This window comes from Ornithodoros turicata, unplaced genomic scaffold (genome assembly GCF_037126465.1).
Source record: "Ornithodoros turicata isolate Travis unplaced genomic scaffold, ASM3712646v1 ctg00001049.1, whole genome shotgun sequence".
Taxonomy (NCBI): Eukaryota; Metazoa; Arthropoda; class Arachnida; order Ixodida; family Argasidae; genus Ornithodoros; species Ornithodoros turicata.
Genome location: NW_026999448.1, coordinates 188,125 through 208,476, shown reverse-complemented (window position 1 = coordinate 208,476; position 20,352 = coordinate 188,125). Strand labels below are relative to the sequence as shown.

The 20,352-nt window shown below is 45.5% G+C and overlaps 1 protein-coding gene across 2 annotated transcripts in view; it reads right to left on the bottom strand.

Annotated features, from left to right (window-relative positions):
- Positions 1-20,352, bottom strand: part of LOC135376171 (neprilysin-1-like) — a 148,938-nt gene that overhangs the window by 50,380 nt on the left and 78,206 nt on the right. For both annotated transcript variants that reach the window (XM_064608766.1, XM_064608765.1), the window contains exons 10-13: positions 20,182-20,312; positions 4,672-4,897; positions 1,807-1,905; positions 1,673-1,750 (exon numbers count right to left, since the gene is read on the bottom strand). In XM_064608766.1, the coding sequence (XP_064464836.1) occupies positions 1,673-1,750; positions 1,807-1,905; positions 4,672-4,897; positions 20,182-20,312 (534 nt within the window). The remainder of the gene's footprint in view (positions 1-1,672; positions 1,751-1,806; positions 1,906-4,671; positions 4,898-20,181; positions 20,313-20,352) is intronic.

Sequence of the window (20,352 nt, the reverse complement as noted above, 5' to 3'; positions counted from 1 at the left end):
GACCGACCTGCTGCTGCCATGGCCATCGACACCCCAGCCCCGACCTGCCGACAGACCTACGAGACCAAAGATGACCCGACCTGACCAGAAGCCCCCAGCCCCGTTGAGAACCGACACCCGTGACAGCAGCACCCAGTGATGGCTCAGCTCTCGCCTTAAGACCACCGACGTTCCAGCGAGCAGCACAGCGTCCCCATCGCCTCATCACCCCATCGTCCACATCGGTGCCGAACGTCATTCCTAGCCCTGTGCCTTGTCATCCACGTCGCCACCATCCATCAAGGCGGCATCGCTACCAAGGAGGCACCGGGCTACTACTGCGGGCAGCACAGCGTCACTTCATATTTCGCTCACTTGACCATCATTGACCATCGTACCCATTTACCATCGTTGACCATCGTGCCCAGGAGGTCACGACTTCGGGGGGGGGGGGGGTATTGTGACGACGACAATGAGGACTCATGTCACGCGCATTATCATTCTGTCCATTAAATCATTGCCATCGCCACGCTGTGCTGCCCGTATCAATATGCCTTCTCTCCTTTGTAACTAATAATAGTCTAATATGGACAATTATTGTTTCCAGGATTGTGTAGTGCAGTGATTGTCGTAATGCTATGTACATTTTCATTTTTGTCTTCGTTTTGTACCCTCTCTACCGCATGGCGATGAGGCGTAACAATCACAAAGAAATAAAAAAATCAGGGGAGAGAACGATGTCGTTCGAGATTATAGTTGGTTAGAAGGTGCACATTTTGCTTAATGGATTAATTTTGCCATGTTATGGGTACTACTGATGCAATTTTGCGGTTCCAGTCGCAAGTTGGGAGCCAAGCTCACCGAACTGCAACCAGATGCGTTCCGGCTTCCAAAGCATGCCCTTCTTCGCTTTCCTCCTCGCGCCACTTCACTCTCGCCGTACGCTTCCCCGCCGCTTTCCCCCTCACGCTCTCCCGTACTTTCATCCTTCGCTTCGCTTCTTGTTCGCTCTGCCGGTTAGAACGCCGACGCCGCTCAACGCAGGAACTGGGACCTAAGAGCAGCGCTCTAAAACTTACGTAGTTTGGTGCTTCCCCAATTTCCCATTTATTTAAAGAATAAGAAGTATTGGGCATCCTTGAACGACCGTTGTATTTGAATTAACTTGATGAAATTACTTCGTATTCGGTAAACTTTATTTGCATGTGAATGCCCTTGATAACATATTGTACCGTACCATACTTTCTTATTAGAAGTTTACTGGGACACCCTTTATACACAATAATGGAGACATTTCTAAAATTTTACCACGAAACAAAATCTTAATTAATAAAGTGGCTTGTGCATTCAAGACTTTCCAAATGAGCCCTCTTCAACTTACAGAATTCCCGCAAACAGTAGGGGAACCGAACTAACGCCTGAGAAGTTCTAATACGATTAAGTATCATGCCACGGGCTTCCGTACCGAATTCAATTTCACCCATGTTGCCACCCCAAATGGGCGGTAGACACAGGCCTGCAAAGCACCTCAGGTTTTGTTAACATTTACAGGGGTCACACGCCCGCTGCGAAAGTGCACTGTCAGTAGTTCACATTCAAGTAGTTTACGAATGGGAAACAATTGAAGCACATTGATTGTAAAGCTACAACGCTTTGGGTGAGGAACGGTCGTACGTGTAGAAATTCCACTCACGTATTCGTACTTTTCTTCTAAAAACGTATTATTCATCAGCCAGTCAGGATACCCTATCTTGCTTCCCATACCAGCAACCTACACAAAAATATAACTGAAGAGGATGCCGAAGAAAAATCATGAACGCCACTCACCTTCTTTATAGCCTCTGCTCTAGTCTCGTCGTCCATCCAGGTCTTATTTTCAATAAGTGTGTGAAACGTCCGCTTTAGTTCCGTGACCAGTAGGTCCATCTGAAAGGAAAGTCGTACCTATATACAAACATGTGTGTCTCCGCCAACTTCGAAGGCTTTACACATTGAAATCCAGATACGTTATCTGAAAGGGACCTATATACGTGCGCCTCAAAAAGACAATCTGTACATAAAAGCATATCTGCCAACGCGTACAGTGCTAGACAAAATGTAAACTCGAGCTCGGCTGCTTTCCGTTCAGTTATTTATGATAGCGTTGTAGCTGAGGCCAACGACACACACAAAGTCGAATACAGCACTATAGGGTCTCATACCATCAAACGCTGGCACAACTACATCAATACCAATTCTTTAACGATCATCGCACATACAACATTTTGAAGCTACACACTCTGTAGCCACTCCCATTATCAACCATATGTTGCTAGGGGTAGCTATAGTCGCCGATCCTGTACGTGCTAAATCTCTTATTCGAAATCCACAAAATGTACGCCATAAAAGTTTATTCTGCCCTTTGGAGGAAGGCAGCGCAACACCTCTCCCTAAAACTATGCTGCCCGTTGAGTCTCTTTTACCTAACAAGAGACTCCTTAGCTTGAGACAAACGCCTCGTGGTGGGAGGTGCCGATAATTTGAACACAGGCTTGTGAAAGACTGGACTCGAAATATCAACTGTTCCTACCTGAGACTTCTGCACCAATCTACACTTGCGGACTTGTTGGACTTGTTAGGATATTTGCCTTCCTGAAGTGTTCATGTTCCCTAAAGTTGTTTGCGCACAAGTTTCGATCCTCTATTACCTGATACTAACCATCCATCTCGTCCCGATGACGCAGTTATACCCTAGTCAGACGGCAAACCTAAGCCCGTTAGCGGAGCGACCGTTACCTCATCTGTAGTCCAGTCATCATTTTGAATGACATTGTTCTCTGCCCTGATTTGTTGAAGATGGGAGGCGTACACCTTTTTTGTTACAATTATGCAGTTCATGATTGCCACAAAAAAAGGTGTACGCCTCCCATTTTCAGTAAATCAGGGCCGAGAACGATGTCATTCGAAATGATGATTTGACTGCAGGTGAGGTAACGGTTGTTCCGCTAACGAACTTAGGTTTGCCGTCTGACTAGGGCATTACGGTGGCTTGACGATTACACACGCATATACACGAACACATCAACGAACATCCGTGGATTCAGAACACTTTTTTAGCGATACCGGTTTGTTTGTTGCTGATTATCATTTTTCAGCATCTTCTAAAACGGTGCATTATTTTGGTATTGCAGAGAACACGACCCGAAGATGGACTGTAAAGGCATGTAAGCGCTCTGTAATGTCAGGTGATGCGGCCACAAAGCCGTTAACCAACAAATCACGTCAATCGCGATTGACACAATGAACAATGTTCTACCCTGTGTACACAATCATTTTGTATGAGCACGTTTTACGTTAGTTGCTTGACGGCGCTAACACGGAATTAAAAAAAAATATATGAAAAACGTTTTAGGTTGAGCGAAACAGGAGTGGGCAAGCTAGCTGCTGTTGTCTTGATGACGTTAACATGGCCTTAAGTTTGAGGTAAAGCACATGTTGTTCTCCTCCTCCTGTGTTTTACCTCACACTCAAGGAAATGCTAACGTCATCACGTTTTACGTAACGCATGCATTAAAATTTTATGGGCGATCATAATTTTAGGTATATGATGTTTCGTGCCGTGTGTTATATGGGCGCAGATATCTATAATGCAAGACGCATTTTACACGAACTGCATCGCCACTTTTATTTTGGTACCTACCGGCTGACATTTTTGTTGTTGGTTAGTTAAATGTTAGTGGACAGATGGTTCCACTCCTGTGGACCAGGCGTATAATTCTTTAGCATTTTTTTTTACCACTCGAAATGCACTATTATAATAGATCTGCAACCAACCAACAACACACATCAAGGTCTACCAGGAAGCGATCAGCGTTATAATCAACCGCATGAGAAAATATCGGAGTAGTCCTGTTATGTTGCATCACGTGACTATCGAACCTGGCTACCTCTGCATCCCTTGACAGGCTCACTAATGTCATGTCACGCAGTCTCAGTCGCGGTGCTGAGTATAGCAAGTCTGTTCTTACAGGCTAAGCTCTCTACAAGTCCGTCACGAAGCAAGAATATAACCGAGCTGGTTGATAGAACCAGAGCAGTCGTGAGGCGTGCTTGTGCCCAGGGCAGGGTAAACGTGAAGCGACCACCCCCTCCATAGACGTTCCCAGATTTTTTTCCAAGAGGGGCAAGGTGCTCTCAGGGTGTGCGTTCAGGGGGGCAAGGGGGCAAGCCCCCCTTCACACACACGCACGCACCTACCGCCTCTTTTTATGGAGGCAGACGTTAGTTGCGGGCTGCGCGGGCGTTGAGAGGTTCCTATTATGACATCTGAGAATGATCATTACGACGTATGATTAAAGAGCATAGTATTTTCACAAGCGACATTGGAGCTCCAAAGGGGCACGCCTCCCTTGCCCCCTCCTTACGCCCATGCCCCGCCCCCCTCACTCTCTCACACTGCCTTCAGAAACTCTGTGAACAAAGAAAAGAAAATGCTTATTTGCACTGCCAATATCGTAAATTCCAATTCTCTTTATTCCCTCTTTATACTGTCCAGCCAACCTGCCTAGGGGTTGCCGTTCGGCGCCTTCTGCAGCAAGGGCGCCCGGGACGACTGCCCCCCTCGCACCCCCATCGCTACGGCTCTGGATAGGACGTCTCGGTTGTACAACGGAACAATAAAACATGTGCAGGGAAGACTGTAAATCACCTCACCTCTTTCTTCGCTTCAAGGCCGAACATTTTCTCCACGTAGATACGACCCAGTGCATGTTGTGCTGTCCTTTGAATGTCTTCCACGCACCTTGTCCATTTCGCCCTTTGCTTTTTGACCCCCGCAGCAACCGTGTCGAAGTTGAACAACAGGTCACGAAATTTGTCGCTCGTATGTGGTCCCAGTGTGGAGACGACCTTAAGTCCAAGGTAGTTATGCAGGGTAGTCCTGCACAGTTGCGTTTAGGTCATGGAAACGTAGCAGTTTTTTTTAAATGAAACTTTATGAAACGCACCTGATAATTACGTGCTTTTTTGTGGTACACACAGCAGCATTCATAAGAGAGGACGTAAAATATAACTTTTCTCCCCGAATTTCCAGAATGAACACTGTCATATACTATAGCATCGAGTGGTATTCATGTCACCCACCTAATCTTCCTTCCTTTAGATCATACCTGAGCGTATTCAGATTCCGATCTCTGATACTTGCACATGCACACTGAACCCGCAATATCCAAATCACATCGTTCTTCTAAAGAGATGACGGTCTACTTCCTTCTACTCAGCAAAAGTAATCGGCAAATAGCCCAGAAGACAACGGTTCCCCTAGAACCTGCTTTCCCTCATGGCACGTTCATGTCATCTTTTCGGCTTTAGTCCCTGGATGTGACGTTCAAGAGAGCGCGTCGGCCGAATGACACTAACTGCTTGGGATACGACGCCTCTCGTTTGTGTTATGCGCATTAAAGGGACTCTGACCAGAAGTTCGACAAATCTTTCGTTGGCATCTATGACGAAGGTATAATATGCCTCCAAGCCACACGCGAAATATTTTGGCTGTGCGCGGAGGCAAAGTTTGCCAAACGGGGAGCTGAAAACCGGCTTCGCTTTTCCCCCTCAACTCGCGCAATCGGGGCCGAAATCTAGCCTCTTTGCAGTGGACATCCGCCAATTTCCGTGTGCGTGACGAAATCACGAGGGCCACGTTTCATTGGGCGCCCGGACCGGAAGTTCTGTTGTTAGTGAGTTTGTGAGAGCGCCGGCATCCGTCCGGAGAGCGATCTTCAGTATGGACGTCGAAGGAAGAAATGCGGAGACTTGCGATCGAGAAGAAAATCCTGCGTGCTGAACAGCTCGGTAGGCTTTCGAAACGTCGCCGATGCCGCGAATGCGAGACGAAGTTAGAGCTCTACGAACATCAGTCACAGATGAAGCAAACAGCATGAGTCGCCTGTCTTCAGGTAAGCGATGAGCTTTTTAACGCACACTGTGATCGAACATGTAAACGTTCTCAGAAATTTCGTGTTCTGATATCTAATGCGCACTTGCTGTTCATGATGCCGGTGTGGCTGGTGTGTCATAATGCCGAAGGAGATCGAATGCTTGTGCTGCAAGGAGCTCGAAAACACTGCCGAATGACTGCAGTATGAGTGCATTACAACCCACAAAGATTTCCAACTTTTATTCTTCAATATGACTGTCCTGAAGGTCGCATATTGAACTCCGTGGGCAGCGCTAACCTGAGCGACTATATTCACAAGTAAGTCACATGTGTCCTGTGACCTTTCCTTTCAATAAATATATATTCCCCCCCCCTCCTTATCGAACGATGTTAAAATTTGGGCGCCCAAAACTGGTTTGGTCCTGCAATAAAGTCGTTAAAAACTCCAGTACAGGGCGCAGCACATAAAAAGGCTATACAGTACACGACTCTGAAATGGAGAAAACCAATATAGGCAATTTTGTAATTGCCAGTGTGCTGTGTCCTGAGTCACGTTTTTATGTATTGCCCTGTGCATAAGGTTTTAGCGTAGGTTTTTAGCGATATTGAGTGTTCTTGATTGTCGATTCAGTGAAAAGTAAAACAATGTTGGGTTCTAAAAGAACACAGCATGTGTAGTAATGTACAAGGTGTGGGCATGTAAACTGCTCTCAGGTACATGTAGAAATGACATTGTACACACACTGTACTGTAACCGGTTACCTATTTGCCTAAACTATATTTTATGTACATATGTGCAGACGATGCAGATACACTGCGTATCGCCAGTTTGCAAGGTGAGTATGGCACAAGCTTGGGAAAAACAAGATCATGGTCATCCCAGCCTGTGCAGTGAAGAGGGTCTGGCAAGCCTTTCCCACAGAAAATGCCACAGGCTTCAAGTACCCAAGATCCTAACTGGGGGTACCTCTTCGCCCAGCTCGTCTATCACATTTAAAATAATTCAGCATCTGTATTTAGGATGATCTATAGCTCTCAGGATGATGCATGGTTCATGAGTTCAACATGTTGTGTTGAAACACAACACTATAGTCCTTTTTAATGAGTCTTGCGGAACGATAGATGAGCACCCCTTTCGTGACATTGTGTACCATTGCTACAGTGAACAATTTCTTCAGCAAGACTGATGAACGAACAAAAAATAGAGTATTGTCTTCCAAAAATGTATGTTCCTTGTAACTTCCGTATTTGTTAAGTGACCCATGTTGATGCCCCCCCCCTGCAATAGTCTTTGAGAGATATTCATAAATAAATAAATATCAAAACCAGAAAAAGATGTAACACGTATCCTCTCTTTGTGTGAATGATACATAAACATTCTCAGAAGATTTGTACATAGTCACACTTTGCCTCATTTTGCATAAAGCCTAGTTCCACCTCTTACATCATCTCCACATCTTCAATCTCCAAAGCAGTACAAGGCTAAAGTAATCAGCTACTACATAAAAAGAAGGAGGGGAGGAAAACAAACGCTGGCACATCTAAAATTCGCAGAAACCCTGGTACTTTCACGGGGCTACTCGGGGCTACTCTGATCAGTGCTGGATCAGATCCCGATGGAAAACAGCTTTTCTGAGCCTCAGTGATAGATTCCATTGATTGCACTGACTGTGAGGCACAACTCATTGGCTTGGTGGCAAGTGGGCTTGCGTCTGATAGTAAGATTTGGAAGAAAGGGAGCAAGGAACATCTCTCTATGGTCTTAAGAAGGATATCAACATTACCTGTCAAGGTACAGCATTTCATGTTGCTTTCAGTAAGTACAACACTCCTCATAGCAGTTACCATTCGTGTTGGGAAAGCATGCTGAAGTTAGCTCAGGCAGTGCATCCAGAACTGTGAATCGGGTTCATAGAGAGCACCTGGTGAGAGGGACAGCAACAGTGTCCAGTAAAGACTCTCAAGGAATTTTGTGCAGGTTTGGGGGACACAGCTTTTAATAGTGTTGATGGAAAGCAGGGTGTCTGAAACACTGACTTCTGGTAGATGAATTCTTGTTATTTATAACCAGGTACCCATGTTCTAGTAATCTAGAAAAAGCCTTGGCTCTCTTGGAGGAAATTGCTAATGAATCTGAGTGTCTTTTGTGGAAACAGGTTGTAACTGCCTTTCTATCCACCCTTCTTAGTTGCCCTAGCAAAAGCAAATATGTAATGCTGTACACCATATCTGATGCTAGCACACTAATTGCTTTGAGTGTTCTCAGGCTTCTGAAATGGAGCTACCCCGTTCATACGCTGTGCCATGTCGGCAAGAACATAAATCAGACTGCCTTTACTTTTTAAATTGGCCCTTCAGTGCTTCATGTGACTGCAAGAATGGCACCCCCAAAACAATAGGAAACAAGAATGATTTCTGCAATGTATTGAGCTTTGTAAAACAACAACTTTATTTGAAAATATATTCCAAAAGCCGGGTGACAACCTGGTAATGTAGCGTCCTTTACTGCAAACACCGCTCAACACAACGAATAAAAACAGAGCGTAAACGTTTTGTCGCCTATCCGGATGGCATCATCAGTACAACAGAGGCCAAAGATGAGCACATCAGCCTATCTAAGAGGGAATCTTACACATCCGATAGGGGGCCACGGTATGTATTACAGGCTGAAGCATCACACCTGATAAAGCAGGATTCTAAGAACTTTCTAGGGCCCCATCGCTAGTCATGAGCAAAGGTTACTGCACCATCAAAATATATGCCCCTTAGGACAGCAGTGGTAGACTGATTCGGTCCTGTTTAGTTAAGCTAAGCATTAGTAGCCCTGGCAACTGGCTCTTTTAGTCTTGTCCCACGTCTTTTGTCTACCTCGCCAATGTAGGTTGCATCACATTCTATGCACTCAACTTGATATGCACAGTCAAAATGCCTGATGGGCACAGTGCCCTCCAAATAGCGTATGAAATACGTTGGATGAAAGGAATGCGGACCACCGATTTGACTCCTTTGATGTTGTTTTTGATTGTTCTCTGTTGGAGGGATGATGCCACCTGGATAGGCAATGAAACGTTTACTCCCTTTATTCTTAATTGTTGTGTTAAGCCGGTGTTCTGAGTAAAGGATTTTACATTATGAACTTTGTTTGAATGATGATTAGTGGCGACCTTCATACCCTGGGCCACTCCTCTAACAACTGCTTGTGGTAGTGTGGTGAAATGGAATAACGAGCCTTGTAAGACAATTTACTTGGCAATATATTTATTTATCTCTCATAGGTTGAAGAACCCAGTGTGGTGTTACATAACGGAGGGGCACGTGATCATACAAAACCGATCACCAAAAGGCCTTGCTTTTGACTAGATTAAAATTTGAAGCGATTGTAACATAACAAATGCTGCATGGTGGCGATACGATAGGTGCTCCTCACGAGGTGTCGCCACAGTTACGGTTAGTTGAGAAACTGCATATCCAGGTAGCAGGATCAAATTTTAATTAGGTTACTTTGGCCAACACGCGAGCATAGAGCACAGTGTCAAAAGCCCTTACAAAAGAAAAAGAATACTACATCTACGTGGACCCAGAAATCGAGACAGTTTGAAATGCTGTGAACGAATTCCACTACGTTAGTTTACCCCCCTACCGTTAGTTTACCCTTTTCTAAAGCCATGCTGGAATTTAAAAAAAGAAATCGACAGACTCAACTTGGTTGACAACGTGGTAGTACATGATGTGCTCCATTAGTTTACAGGGAACCCTAAAAAGTGGAGCTGGTTAATAGATAGAAGGAGCATAGTTGTCACCTCTTCTGAAGACAGGAATAAGCTTGAGACCTGTGTCCTCGACTCGCACACATACTAAGAACCTTTGACACAGATTAACGTATCTTCATTCCAGCTCTTTCAGTTTCAGATGTTTATCTCTGTTGAGTGGTCTGTCATTCTTGTAATACAGATTGGAATTGAAATGCAGGTGCATAAGGGATGCTCTGAAAGAAAAGTGTTTGGTTTTAGTCCTCTTAATGTTTCTGAAAACGAAAACAAACTTCACGGTGACTATTCTTCTGAAATGAGCAATTCCAGGATGACAGCAAAAAAATATATCTCGTCATATCATTATATCCACCTGGCACTTCAATTGAATAATGGCAGTTGAAGATGATTCAATTTAATGACACATAAGCAACTCGGGCTATAGTGCGCCAAAACCATGGTAAAACTGTGACTTGCTAAATATCAGACGATTATACTAAAATAATATACTTTGTTGGTTGGTAAATTGAGATATAGACAAAAACATGATATGATAAAAATAAGCAATTGAAGAAAAGGCAATTGTTGGCTTTGTGTGACTGATGTCGAGTTTGCCACACTACGTGTTGAATAATAATGTACGCTGATACGCTGTAGCATATAAAGTACAATCATACACACGCTCAATATGTGGTGGATATGTGAAACCAATATACACATACTTACATTTCACAGCTCGTCCACACAGCTCGTACAACGACGATCCAGTACTCAAGTCCCCGCGGTTAAAAAAAGAAGAGAAAAAGAATCCGAAGTCGATCGTCCAAAGAGCGGGTAAGGGTTTCACTGACGTCACCAACAGCGAGAAAGTGAACATAGGAGAGTTCCTTCTTCATCCTAGAGAACACGATGGTTGACCACAACAAAGCTGCGGGGGCACGGTGTGGGGGCGCGTTGTCTTGACGCAACAGGACCCGCTTATCACGTAGTTTGGACTAAAATTGCGGCGCGAAGTAGGTGGTAGCGGTACGACATAATGTTAAAGCAGTAGCTTTCACGCAGACACAAAGAACATGAGGAGACAAATGCTTACTGGCAACTGACGAAGCTTAATATTGCGCAACACTTAAGGGGACACTAAAGTGCAAAAATTTCTCTTCGTGATGTGAACAATTCCGTCATCATGACAATAATAGAAAGGAACAAGATTGACGCGTTGCGCCATCTGTACTTAAAACGTGGATAAAGGTGCCAGTTTGGAGGTTCCTCTTTCCTTCCTCCGAATCAGCGCAAAACGTCAGGGTACGTCATCCCCCAGCGCATCCAATTATTGTCAAACAAAACATATCTCGGGGAACTGCCCCTTCCCGCATTTCTCTGTCCAATCAACGCGGTACCAGGGGATTTCCGACTTGGCTGTTACAGCTGGCGTAGGGATACACCTCCACGGGACGCATATCATACGCATATTCTGTAGTAGCGGAAGCTTTGGTACATACCGCCACACAAGGCAACAGGAATGGTATCAGCGCATCAACTTGATCAACCACGCAAATTATAGTCTGCGCTCGAAAAACGAAACTTTACGAAGCGGAGACCATAAAGTTACCGCTAAAAGACAAGAAGCCCTCCAACGAGCGGAGATCAGATTGCAGATGCGCGCGCAACAGAAGCTAGAGCAGTGCTGTGGCTGTTGTAATAGCGCCGATATGTGATTAAGAAGTCCATCCGTTGTATGGTACGTTCCACAATGCAACCGTTCCACAATGCAAATACGGTATCTAGTGATGCAATTCTTGGGGGGGGGGGGGATCCATACGTTATCTTCATTGGCAGGCATTTCGTCATTACGACGTATCCAGTCCACCCGGAGCGCGCCAATGGGAGGACGCGCGGGCAGTGTCGGCTGAGTGCCATCTGGGGCCAGAGGTTCGAACGTAGATGGGGACGCGCTTTTGGCGATGCTACATCCACTGGTTCGTTCCATCCACCACGGCCCTGAGTTGGCCCGTGAGATGGCGCTGCTCGATCTGTGAACCCAGTGCCGTGTATGTCAAAGGGAGTCTAGCCATTAATGGGACCTGCCTATACCTGAGGCTCCACCCACTTTTTGAAGTATCTAGCCAATCACAGGTCGAAATAGAGTTGTCTATTGTTACATCCATCCAGTACTTATACCTCACCCTTATTTACTGGGCGCTACCATTTTGGAGAAAATTGATGGATTTGGATTGAAACGGATACCACTGGTGACAGACCAAAACGACGGATTTTGCGCCCACTTTTATCAACGCCATCTGCACGGAGAGGGGCATGTTGGGAAGGCTCAGAAATGCAGAAATGGTTGCTGGCAGAAGTGATTGGCAAGGATGGCGGTACAACCGCTTCTTCATAGCAGACGACAGCCGGTATGAAGTTTTATATCACGTAATTTAAGTACATTGAATCAAAAAGGAGCAAAGATGTATGTATAAATAAAATGCAATTATACAATGCAAAATCCTACGTATTAAGGTCGTCCTTCTTGCTATTTTCCTGGTATCACGATCTTAACTAGGCCTAACGTTAGCGACGAAACATCCCATTTTCACGTAAATAATGATGGCGTAGCGAAAGTTGAAGCTGATTTTGCAGATGCGTACATGAGGATATATACTCACAGTATGAAATTAAAGCAGTCCGTGAAAATTTTTTGTCACGAAATCTCCGCTTCGCCGTTCCAAGCACCATCCCCCATCTTGGAGAAAATTTGGTGTCATTGCAGCTCCCATGGAAAACGGTAACCAATGAAATGCGCCTAAGTTTGATTGACAGGTCGAGCCTCTTTTTTTAGGCTCCTCCTAATGGCCAGACTCCCTTTGGCATACACGGCACTGTGTGAACCTAGGGACGCGCATTTCTTGGGACCGCGAAAATGGTCGGCAATAAGTACTGAGTCATGATACCATTTCTGTCTCTCTTTTTTTTTCTTCTTTTTCTGTTTTCGTGGAATGAATTGACGGATTTTGACGGCTCCTGTGTTCGCTTGTTTTTGCTTTTAATAAACGTTTCATGATCGGCGTCCTTGAGCGATGCCCGCGTTTGTTTGTTTGTTTGCTTTTAATGAACGTTTTATGATGGCTTGTTTTTGCTTTTAATAAACGTTTTATGATAGGCGTCCTTGAGCGATGCCCGCGTTTGTTTGTTTGTTTTTGCTTTTAATGAACGTTTTATGATGGCTTGATTCATTACCTGTTGTTGCGCGCGGACTATGAACATATCCGTGGCAAGTTTTCGGTGTCCTTGAGCGATGACCGCGTTTGTTTGTTTGTTTTTTCTTTTAATGAGCGTTTTATGATGGCTTGATTCATTGCCTGGTAGGCGCGGACTTCGAATGGCGCGTTTGCGGCGTCCTTGGGCGATGCCCGCGTTTGTTTGTTTTATTAAATATATGGAACACGCGTTGTTAGAGTGATCTTGATAAGACATCCGTCGAATCGTTCCGCCCGTGTTTGGGTGATTGTAGGGCGCTCTTTGGCGTGTGTGTGTGTGTGTGCCTTCCCTTTTATTGAGCATGTCATGCGATTCGTGTGCGATGCGCTGTGGACCTGGTCCGGGACACGTGCGGTGAGAGGTATACCCCGTTTTTGTTTCTTTGTCGTTTCGCTGGACAATGCGTCATTATGGACTGTTTCCCTCTGCGTTTTTTTCTTTTTTTTTCTCTGTTTCATACCCCCTTCTTGGTTCTTGTCTTCACTGCGTCATGCGACACGTGTTGTTACGAAAGGAATTTGATCCCAAGCGGCACAATGTACTGAAAGTCGAGTGCAATAGGGGTGGACGGTATGTGTCTTATCAATGTTCTTTCGTTTCACGAGTCTGTTCAAGGCCTTCCACCTACCCGTCCACCCCTATTGCACTCGACTTTCAGTACATTGTGCTGCTTGGGATGAGATGCCATGCCCGTGCCGTTTTTGGGCGTATGTTTAGATAATGCCGACAGAAGACTCTGGTTCTGTTCCCCCTTTTACTGAACATGATGCCACACATGTTGTTACAGAAGGACTTTGACGAGACGCCCAGGCCGGTTTTGTGCGTATGTTTGGTAATGCTGGCTAATGACGCAAGAAGACTACTTTTTTGGTGGTTTCTTTCATTAAACTTTTGGTGGCACCATACCGCTGTCCATCGAGTGGGCACTGAAATCGGACAACAACGATACTCTTTGCTGGACGAGAAGTCTTCCAAGAGTGCTGCGTACAAGTTCAGCAGCGGTTTGACAGTCTAACCCAAGGGTCGTCGACCTCTCGAGACGAGTCCACTTGTTTTGGTTGGTTTGGTTGGTTGGTTTGGTTGTTTTAGGTACAGGCACCCTTCCACTGCAGGGCCAGGGCAATGGCCTCACATTTCTTTCTTTCGACTGTGTGGGACGGAATGTTCAACAACATTGCGGGCATATACGCCATTGCAAGTGGCCAGTTCAGACCGGAAACGATGGACTAAAATTCGCTACGCTGCCAAGGTCTAGAAGCTGAAGAGATACTGAAACAAAGAAAGCGCCGGTTCCGCGTAAACCACCTACCATTTTCGGCGTTTTGACCCCTCTTTTTCTCCTTGTAGGAGAATAATCCGCATTCACTGAGCGACCCAAAGACGGACTTCACAACACAAAGTTCAGTGGCAAAAAGTTCGTTGTGCAAAGATAAGAGGTCAGATCGGCTTAACAGGAAAGAGGAGAACGAATTCTTGGTTCCGTTGTATCCTGAAGTATAGCACGTGCCTAGTTGTGATCTTTCTAAACTCGTCCTATCTCAAACTTTATAACTCCCTCCGATGTTTTCTCCAAAAAAATCGAAGTTATAAGGTATACTAAGTGTTTGTCTTTATATCTGTTGCCGTGAGTTCCTGTAGTACACTTGATGTACGTGCTGGACCGTAAGGACGCTGGACTGATGTCTGTTATGATTTCGTTACTTTGGGATGCGCCTATTTGCTTAAGTACTCTTGCGTGCGTACCACGGCGCACTGAGAAAAGCAATGCAAGCATATCGGGTGCCCGCCCATTTCATCGAACGCCGGTTCGTCGAACGACGTTTCATCGACGCCATTTTATCGAATGCCGTTTCCTGGAACGCCACCGGTCAGTTGCTCACCAGACAATTGCCCGTCGGACAACTGCTCACCGTCAGAATGAATTTGCCACAATTTTAGATGTTAGGTCAGATTAGAATTATTGTGTGGGTATTATAGACGTTAGAATTGGCGTATTAGCATTTTATACATTATTGTTGTTGTTATGTTACAATCAGTTTATCGACACTTTAGGTTCTTGGCGAAGGCGTGTTTTGCAGTTCTTCGCAATCGCAACAATGCAAATATTCGCAACAATCGCGCAATCATATCCTGAATGTACCAAAGCACCTGCGTTAGCAGTGTGCCAACCTATATATAGCTGTGGCTACGCTGATACATGATCCCAAAGCTGTTTGCGCGCGGGGGAGTTAACTGGATTAAATTTCACGTTTTATCTCTGATGCTTAGTCCACTGTCACTCACTTATCCGCCGACAAAGCACTGATTTCCAATATGGTGATATCGGCGCTAAGCCGGTGGTTATAAAACGGTTGGGGGGTTCGGCTTACGGGATATCGGCATGCGACGCGTGATCCATATCGGGCCATTCCAGTCCACGTTCGACGCGAATAAACCATTCAAGAATGTCATTTATTTATTTATTTGTCAAAGTTGTTTATTATTTGACAGTTGACGTCAATTATTATTTGACAAAGTTTTGGGGGACTAGAGGTGAAAGGCATGTATGCCATGTTTAGTCACTATCTGTCAGAGAGGAAAAATCTATCAAGTTGTCGAACGGGAGAGGGTGAACAACCCAGGCCCTAGGACCGCTTTCTGGATGCGAAGAAGTGGGTTAGGATGAGGAATGTGTTTATGGGCAAGCGTATAACACAGCGTTAAATATTCCTTAGGATAACAGCATCTAGGACTGACGCTTTCTTTTGCTTTTCTTCTTTTGTTACATCAACGCTACAAGCGAACCAATGAAAAAAATCGATCAAACGACCGCTGCCGTTTCGATCAAACGGCGTTCGATCAAATGGCTTTCGACCAAATGTCCCGCGTTCGATCAAACGGCTTTCGACCAAACAACGTTCGATGAAATGTCCCGGAACCCATCGCCATCAAAAGCCTGTCCATGCAGTTCCTTGCAATAAATGTCATCTGCATTAATTTCGCAGCCTGCTGTGGTCAGTTGCATGCGTCTCCTGGTTTCACATAGAAAGATGATGCACACCCAGTCGATTGACAGCGGTACGGTGCCACCAAAAGTTTAGTGAAAGAAACCACCAAAAAAGTAGTCTTCTTTCGCGATTAGCCAGTATTACCAAACATACACACACAAAAACGGCCTGGGAGTCTCGTCAAAGTCCTTCTGTAACAACATGTGTGGCCTCATGTTCAGTAAAAGGAGTCTTCTGTCGGCATTATCTAAACATACGCCCAAAAACGGCAGGAGCATGGCATCTCATCAAATTCCTTTCGAACAACACGTGTCGCATGACGCAGTGAAGACAAAAAGGGGGTACGAACCAGAGAAAAAAAAACGCAGAGGGAAACAGTCCATAATGACGCATTGTCCCGCGAAACGACAAAGAAACAAAAACGGGGTATACCTCTCACCGCCCGTGTCCCGGTCCACAGCGCATCGCACACGAATCGCATGACATGCTCAATAAAAGGGAAGGCACACACACACACACACGCCAAAGAACGCCCCACTATCAACCAAACACGGGCCCAACGATTCCGCGGACGTCTTATCAAGATCACTCTAACAACGCGTGTTCCATATATTTAATAAAACAAACAAACGCGGGCATCGCCCAAGGACGTCGCAAACGCGTCATTCGAAGTCCGCGCCTAACAGGCAATGAATCAAGCCATCATAAAACGTTCATTAAAAGCAAAAACAAACAAACAAACAATCGGGATCATCGCTCAAGGACGCCGAAAACTTACCACGGATATGTTCATAGTCCGCGCACAACAACAGGTAATGAATCAAGCCATCATAAAACGTTCACTAAAAGCAAAAACAAACAAACGCGGGCATCGCTCAAGGACGCCGATCATGAAACGTTTATTAAAAGCAAAAACAAGCGAACACAGGAGCCGTCAAAATCCGTCAATTCATTCCACCAAAAAAGAAAAAAAAAAGTCAGACGGAAATGGGATCATGACTCAGTACTTATCGCCGACCATTTTTGCGGTCCCAAGGAACGCGCGTCCCTAGGTTCACAGATCGAGCATCGCCATCTCACGGGCCAACTCAGGGCCGTGGTGGATGGAACGACCCAGTGGGTGTAGCATCGCCAAAAGCACGTCCCCGTCTACGTTCGAACCTCTGCCCCCAGATGGCACTCAGCCGCCACCGCCCACGCGTCCTCCCATTGGCCCGCTCCGGGTGGGCGGGGCGCGCGAGGGAGAGGGAAAATCTGAGGCCAGCTCTCTAGAGAACAGTCGGAACAACTGGGTCGATAGAAAACTGATAAGTCAAACCGGAATCAGACCGGTTGTACACTTGCTAGTCCACTCTATCTCTTGAAGATATCGCATAGTTTCTCTTTGATATCCCTCAAGCAACCATGCTTGCGTAGTAGTAGTTCCCGCTGATGGTCCCTGCTTTCTTAGAGGAGCATAGAGGACATCTAGAAAACGAGCGCGCGCAATGGCAGCGGTTTCTCCCTACTCCTTCTGGCGTGTTTTGACGTCATAATCGTGTGAACACATTTATTGGCCGCCAACAATCCTCTGCTAACATCGTGGGAGTAAGGTGATCGGTGAATTGCTCAGTGTCAGACACGCCCGCAAAAGGAAGGAAGGAAAAGAGAAGACGCACGTCTTCAACATGGGGCACGTGACGTCGCTGGCTGGCAGCTGAAAGAAACAACTTTTTTGATACGAGGGACAGATTACAAACTATCGCACCGGGATTGAGCACTGCAGTCGTACTTTTTATGCGGATACGTGTCCTTCCTAATTTCCACACATCCGGAAGTATTTTTGTTTCGAGTTCCATGCCTTTTAAGGTAATTAACGACAAGCGGTGAGAGCATATTTGTTAGGGATATGCATTGTGGAAGAACACGAAAACAACGTCAGTGACTTATCGTTCTTCTCGTTATCGTATCGTTATACCATTGCGCCTATCTTTTAACGGAATCGATGCCAGCAGCTCCTTCCCCAACGGCAAGCCCTTCGTCGCCCTCCAATGCAGCTTGGGTGCAGCGCAATGTCTATGGCCATCCTCCCTGGTCCCGTCCCTCGGCCTACCCGGTGCGCGGTCACCACAGCCCTGCTCCGCTTCCTGGAAGATTCTGGCCTTGCGCCCACCCTCTGATCGGGCTTTCTCGTGCTACGCTGTGCCTGTGCTGCTGTGACTGTGACTGCTCTAATCATACGAAGTTTGTCGTTCCTCTGATTGTCTGCTTTGCGTTTTTGCGTTTTCTTTTTGAATACAAAAAAAAAACAAAAAAGAAACAAAACAAGCCGGTATGAGACTGACTCACGTTTTCTCTTTTCTATTCTTTCTCCTAATAAATATATCCCCCTCCCCGATTTCTAGTCGTGATTTTTAATAGGTCTCTACCTGGTGGTATTGTTGCACAACAATGGAAAACTGCAAACGTTGTCCCAGTTTACAGGTCAGGGGTTAGATCTGACCCGTGAAACTATCGACCAGTATCCTGACTGTGAACCTTCCTGTAGTAAAATTCTCGAGCACATAATATTCAAGTACTGAACTTCGCACCTCGATCTCATTATTTTTTTCTATCCGAATCAGGACGGCTTCCGAAAGGGGTTCAACAACAAGGGGTTCAAGGGGTCAACAATTACCTATCATCTGGATACAGTACATAACCTGGCTTCCATTATAAATCAAGAAAGGGCAGATGAATGTTATGTTCTTGGATGTTCACAAAACGTTTGATCGGTTCTCTCACGCTAAATTGTTGTGCAAGTTGAAAGCTGTATTATAAGATGACAAAGTGCTAATGTGGACAAAGGACTACCTTAGTATGCGAAATCAGGACGTCTGCGTAGCACCTTAGTGAAACACCAATGTCGATACTTTCTTTCTAAGTGCCGCTACCGTTACTAATAAAAAATAATGCGATACTTTACCCGACACATTTGGTGAAAATACGAAGAAGGTGCATAAAATCTGTGACATCAAAATCTCGCTTTCGTGAACATTGCATTTGGTTATTAGGGAATTGGGATAAGACAGTATTGCCACAAAAGGCAGTACATTTATTGTACAGTCTAGTCACTTTTGCTGACTTTGGTTTGGTCCAGCAATACCTGGAGTCCAAAGTTTTCATCTGTCATCCTAGACGGCTTCCCCTTAATCGTGTCTCTTCAGACACTGAGAACACAGAGAGACTCAAAGGACACCACTAAGTAATCTCCTCAACGTTTGTGGAAGCGCGCAGGTTGTGGTGCAAGGCAACCACCCAGGCTCCTTTCCTAGCGGGAAGCATTATTGGCCTAGCTCCTCAGAAATTCCAGCCGTCTGCACCGAAAACCCACTACGCAAACCGTGGGCGCAGAAAAGTTTATGACAGGGTTATTCAACGTGACTAATCCCCTTCTGCGGTATACAGCTCGGTGCGGAGGTTCCCTTGAATACCTGCTGGCGGTTTCGAGTGCCTGGTAAAGCACCGGCCCTGTTTGCTAAGTGAGGATATCACGGGGCAGTTGCGGGCATTGGAATGCTACATTATATTAAACATTGCAAGCGTGACTGCCAAGGCGAGAGAGTGCCGTCTTGCTTCGTCGTGGAGTGGGAATGCCGACATGAACAAGCTCTCGTTCTCCGATTCTCCATGTTGGTGGCCGTTGTCTACGCGTTGCAGTTAAGTTCAGTTAGGCCTGTCGCCATTTCCATAGAATAAACAAACAACCAAAACAAGTTATCCCCTACTACGCTCGAATCTTCACGCCAAGCCTCTTTGCGCGTTATCCCTTTAGTATTACATCATAACTCATTGCAGTTAAGCTCCTACAGTTGACCATATCTACAAACCACTAGGCGCAATTTGAAATTATTATCGCATTTTCTTGTGTCTTGTACTTCTCGGTGCGTCAGCAGGAGACCGCTGGTTTTTTTATCCTGTACAACGGGTTTCGTCCCGAAAAATACGTTAATTCAAGTCTTTAAAAAAACTTGTGCACGCTGACCCATTGCTTCTACAAAGCACAAAGTGATTTCGTGATTTTGAATCACGAAATTGCTTGGTCCCTGGCCACATCGAGCCCACCAACGCTCTGCCCTCAAAGCTCTCTTGGCCTTTTTGGACACCACAGGACTTGGATCCTTATTGTGAAGGGACTCATTATTTGATCCCCCGCATCACCACCAGCAACGGAGCAGTGTATCGCTCCCGGCGATGAAACTCCTCATTCATCATCTCACAATAAAGTTGTTTGTTTTGTGATTTTCAAGTGAAGAAAGTAAGGAAATTGGAAGTATCGTACCTGTTCACTGTATCGAGGAAGCGTAATGTCGAATTGTAGTACTCGCTTTCCCATATTACTACACTTTCTTGATCGTCTATTGTTATATTCACATGCGTCAGGATACCATTGAAGAAATTTAACCAGTTGCCCTGGAACATAATAATAATTTTATCATGGTGATCCTGCATA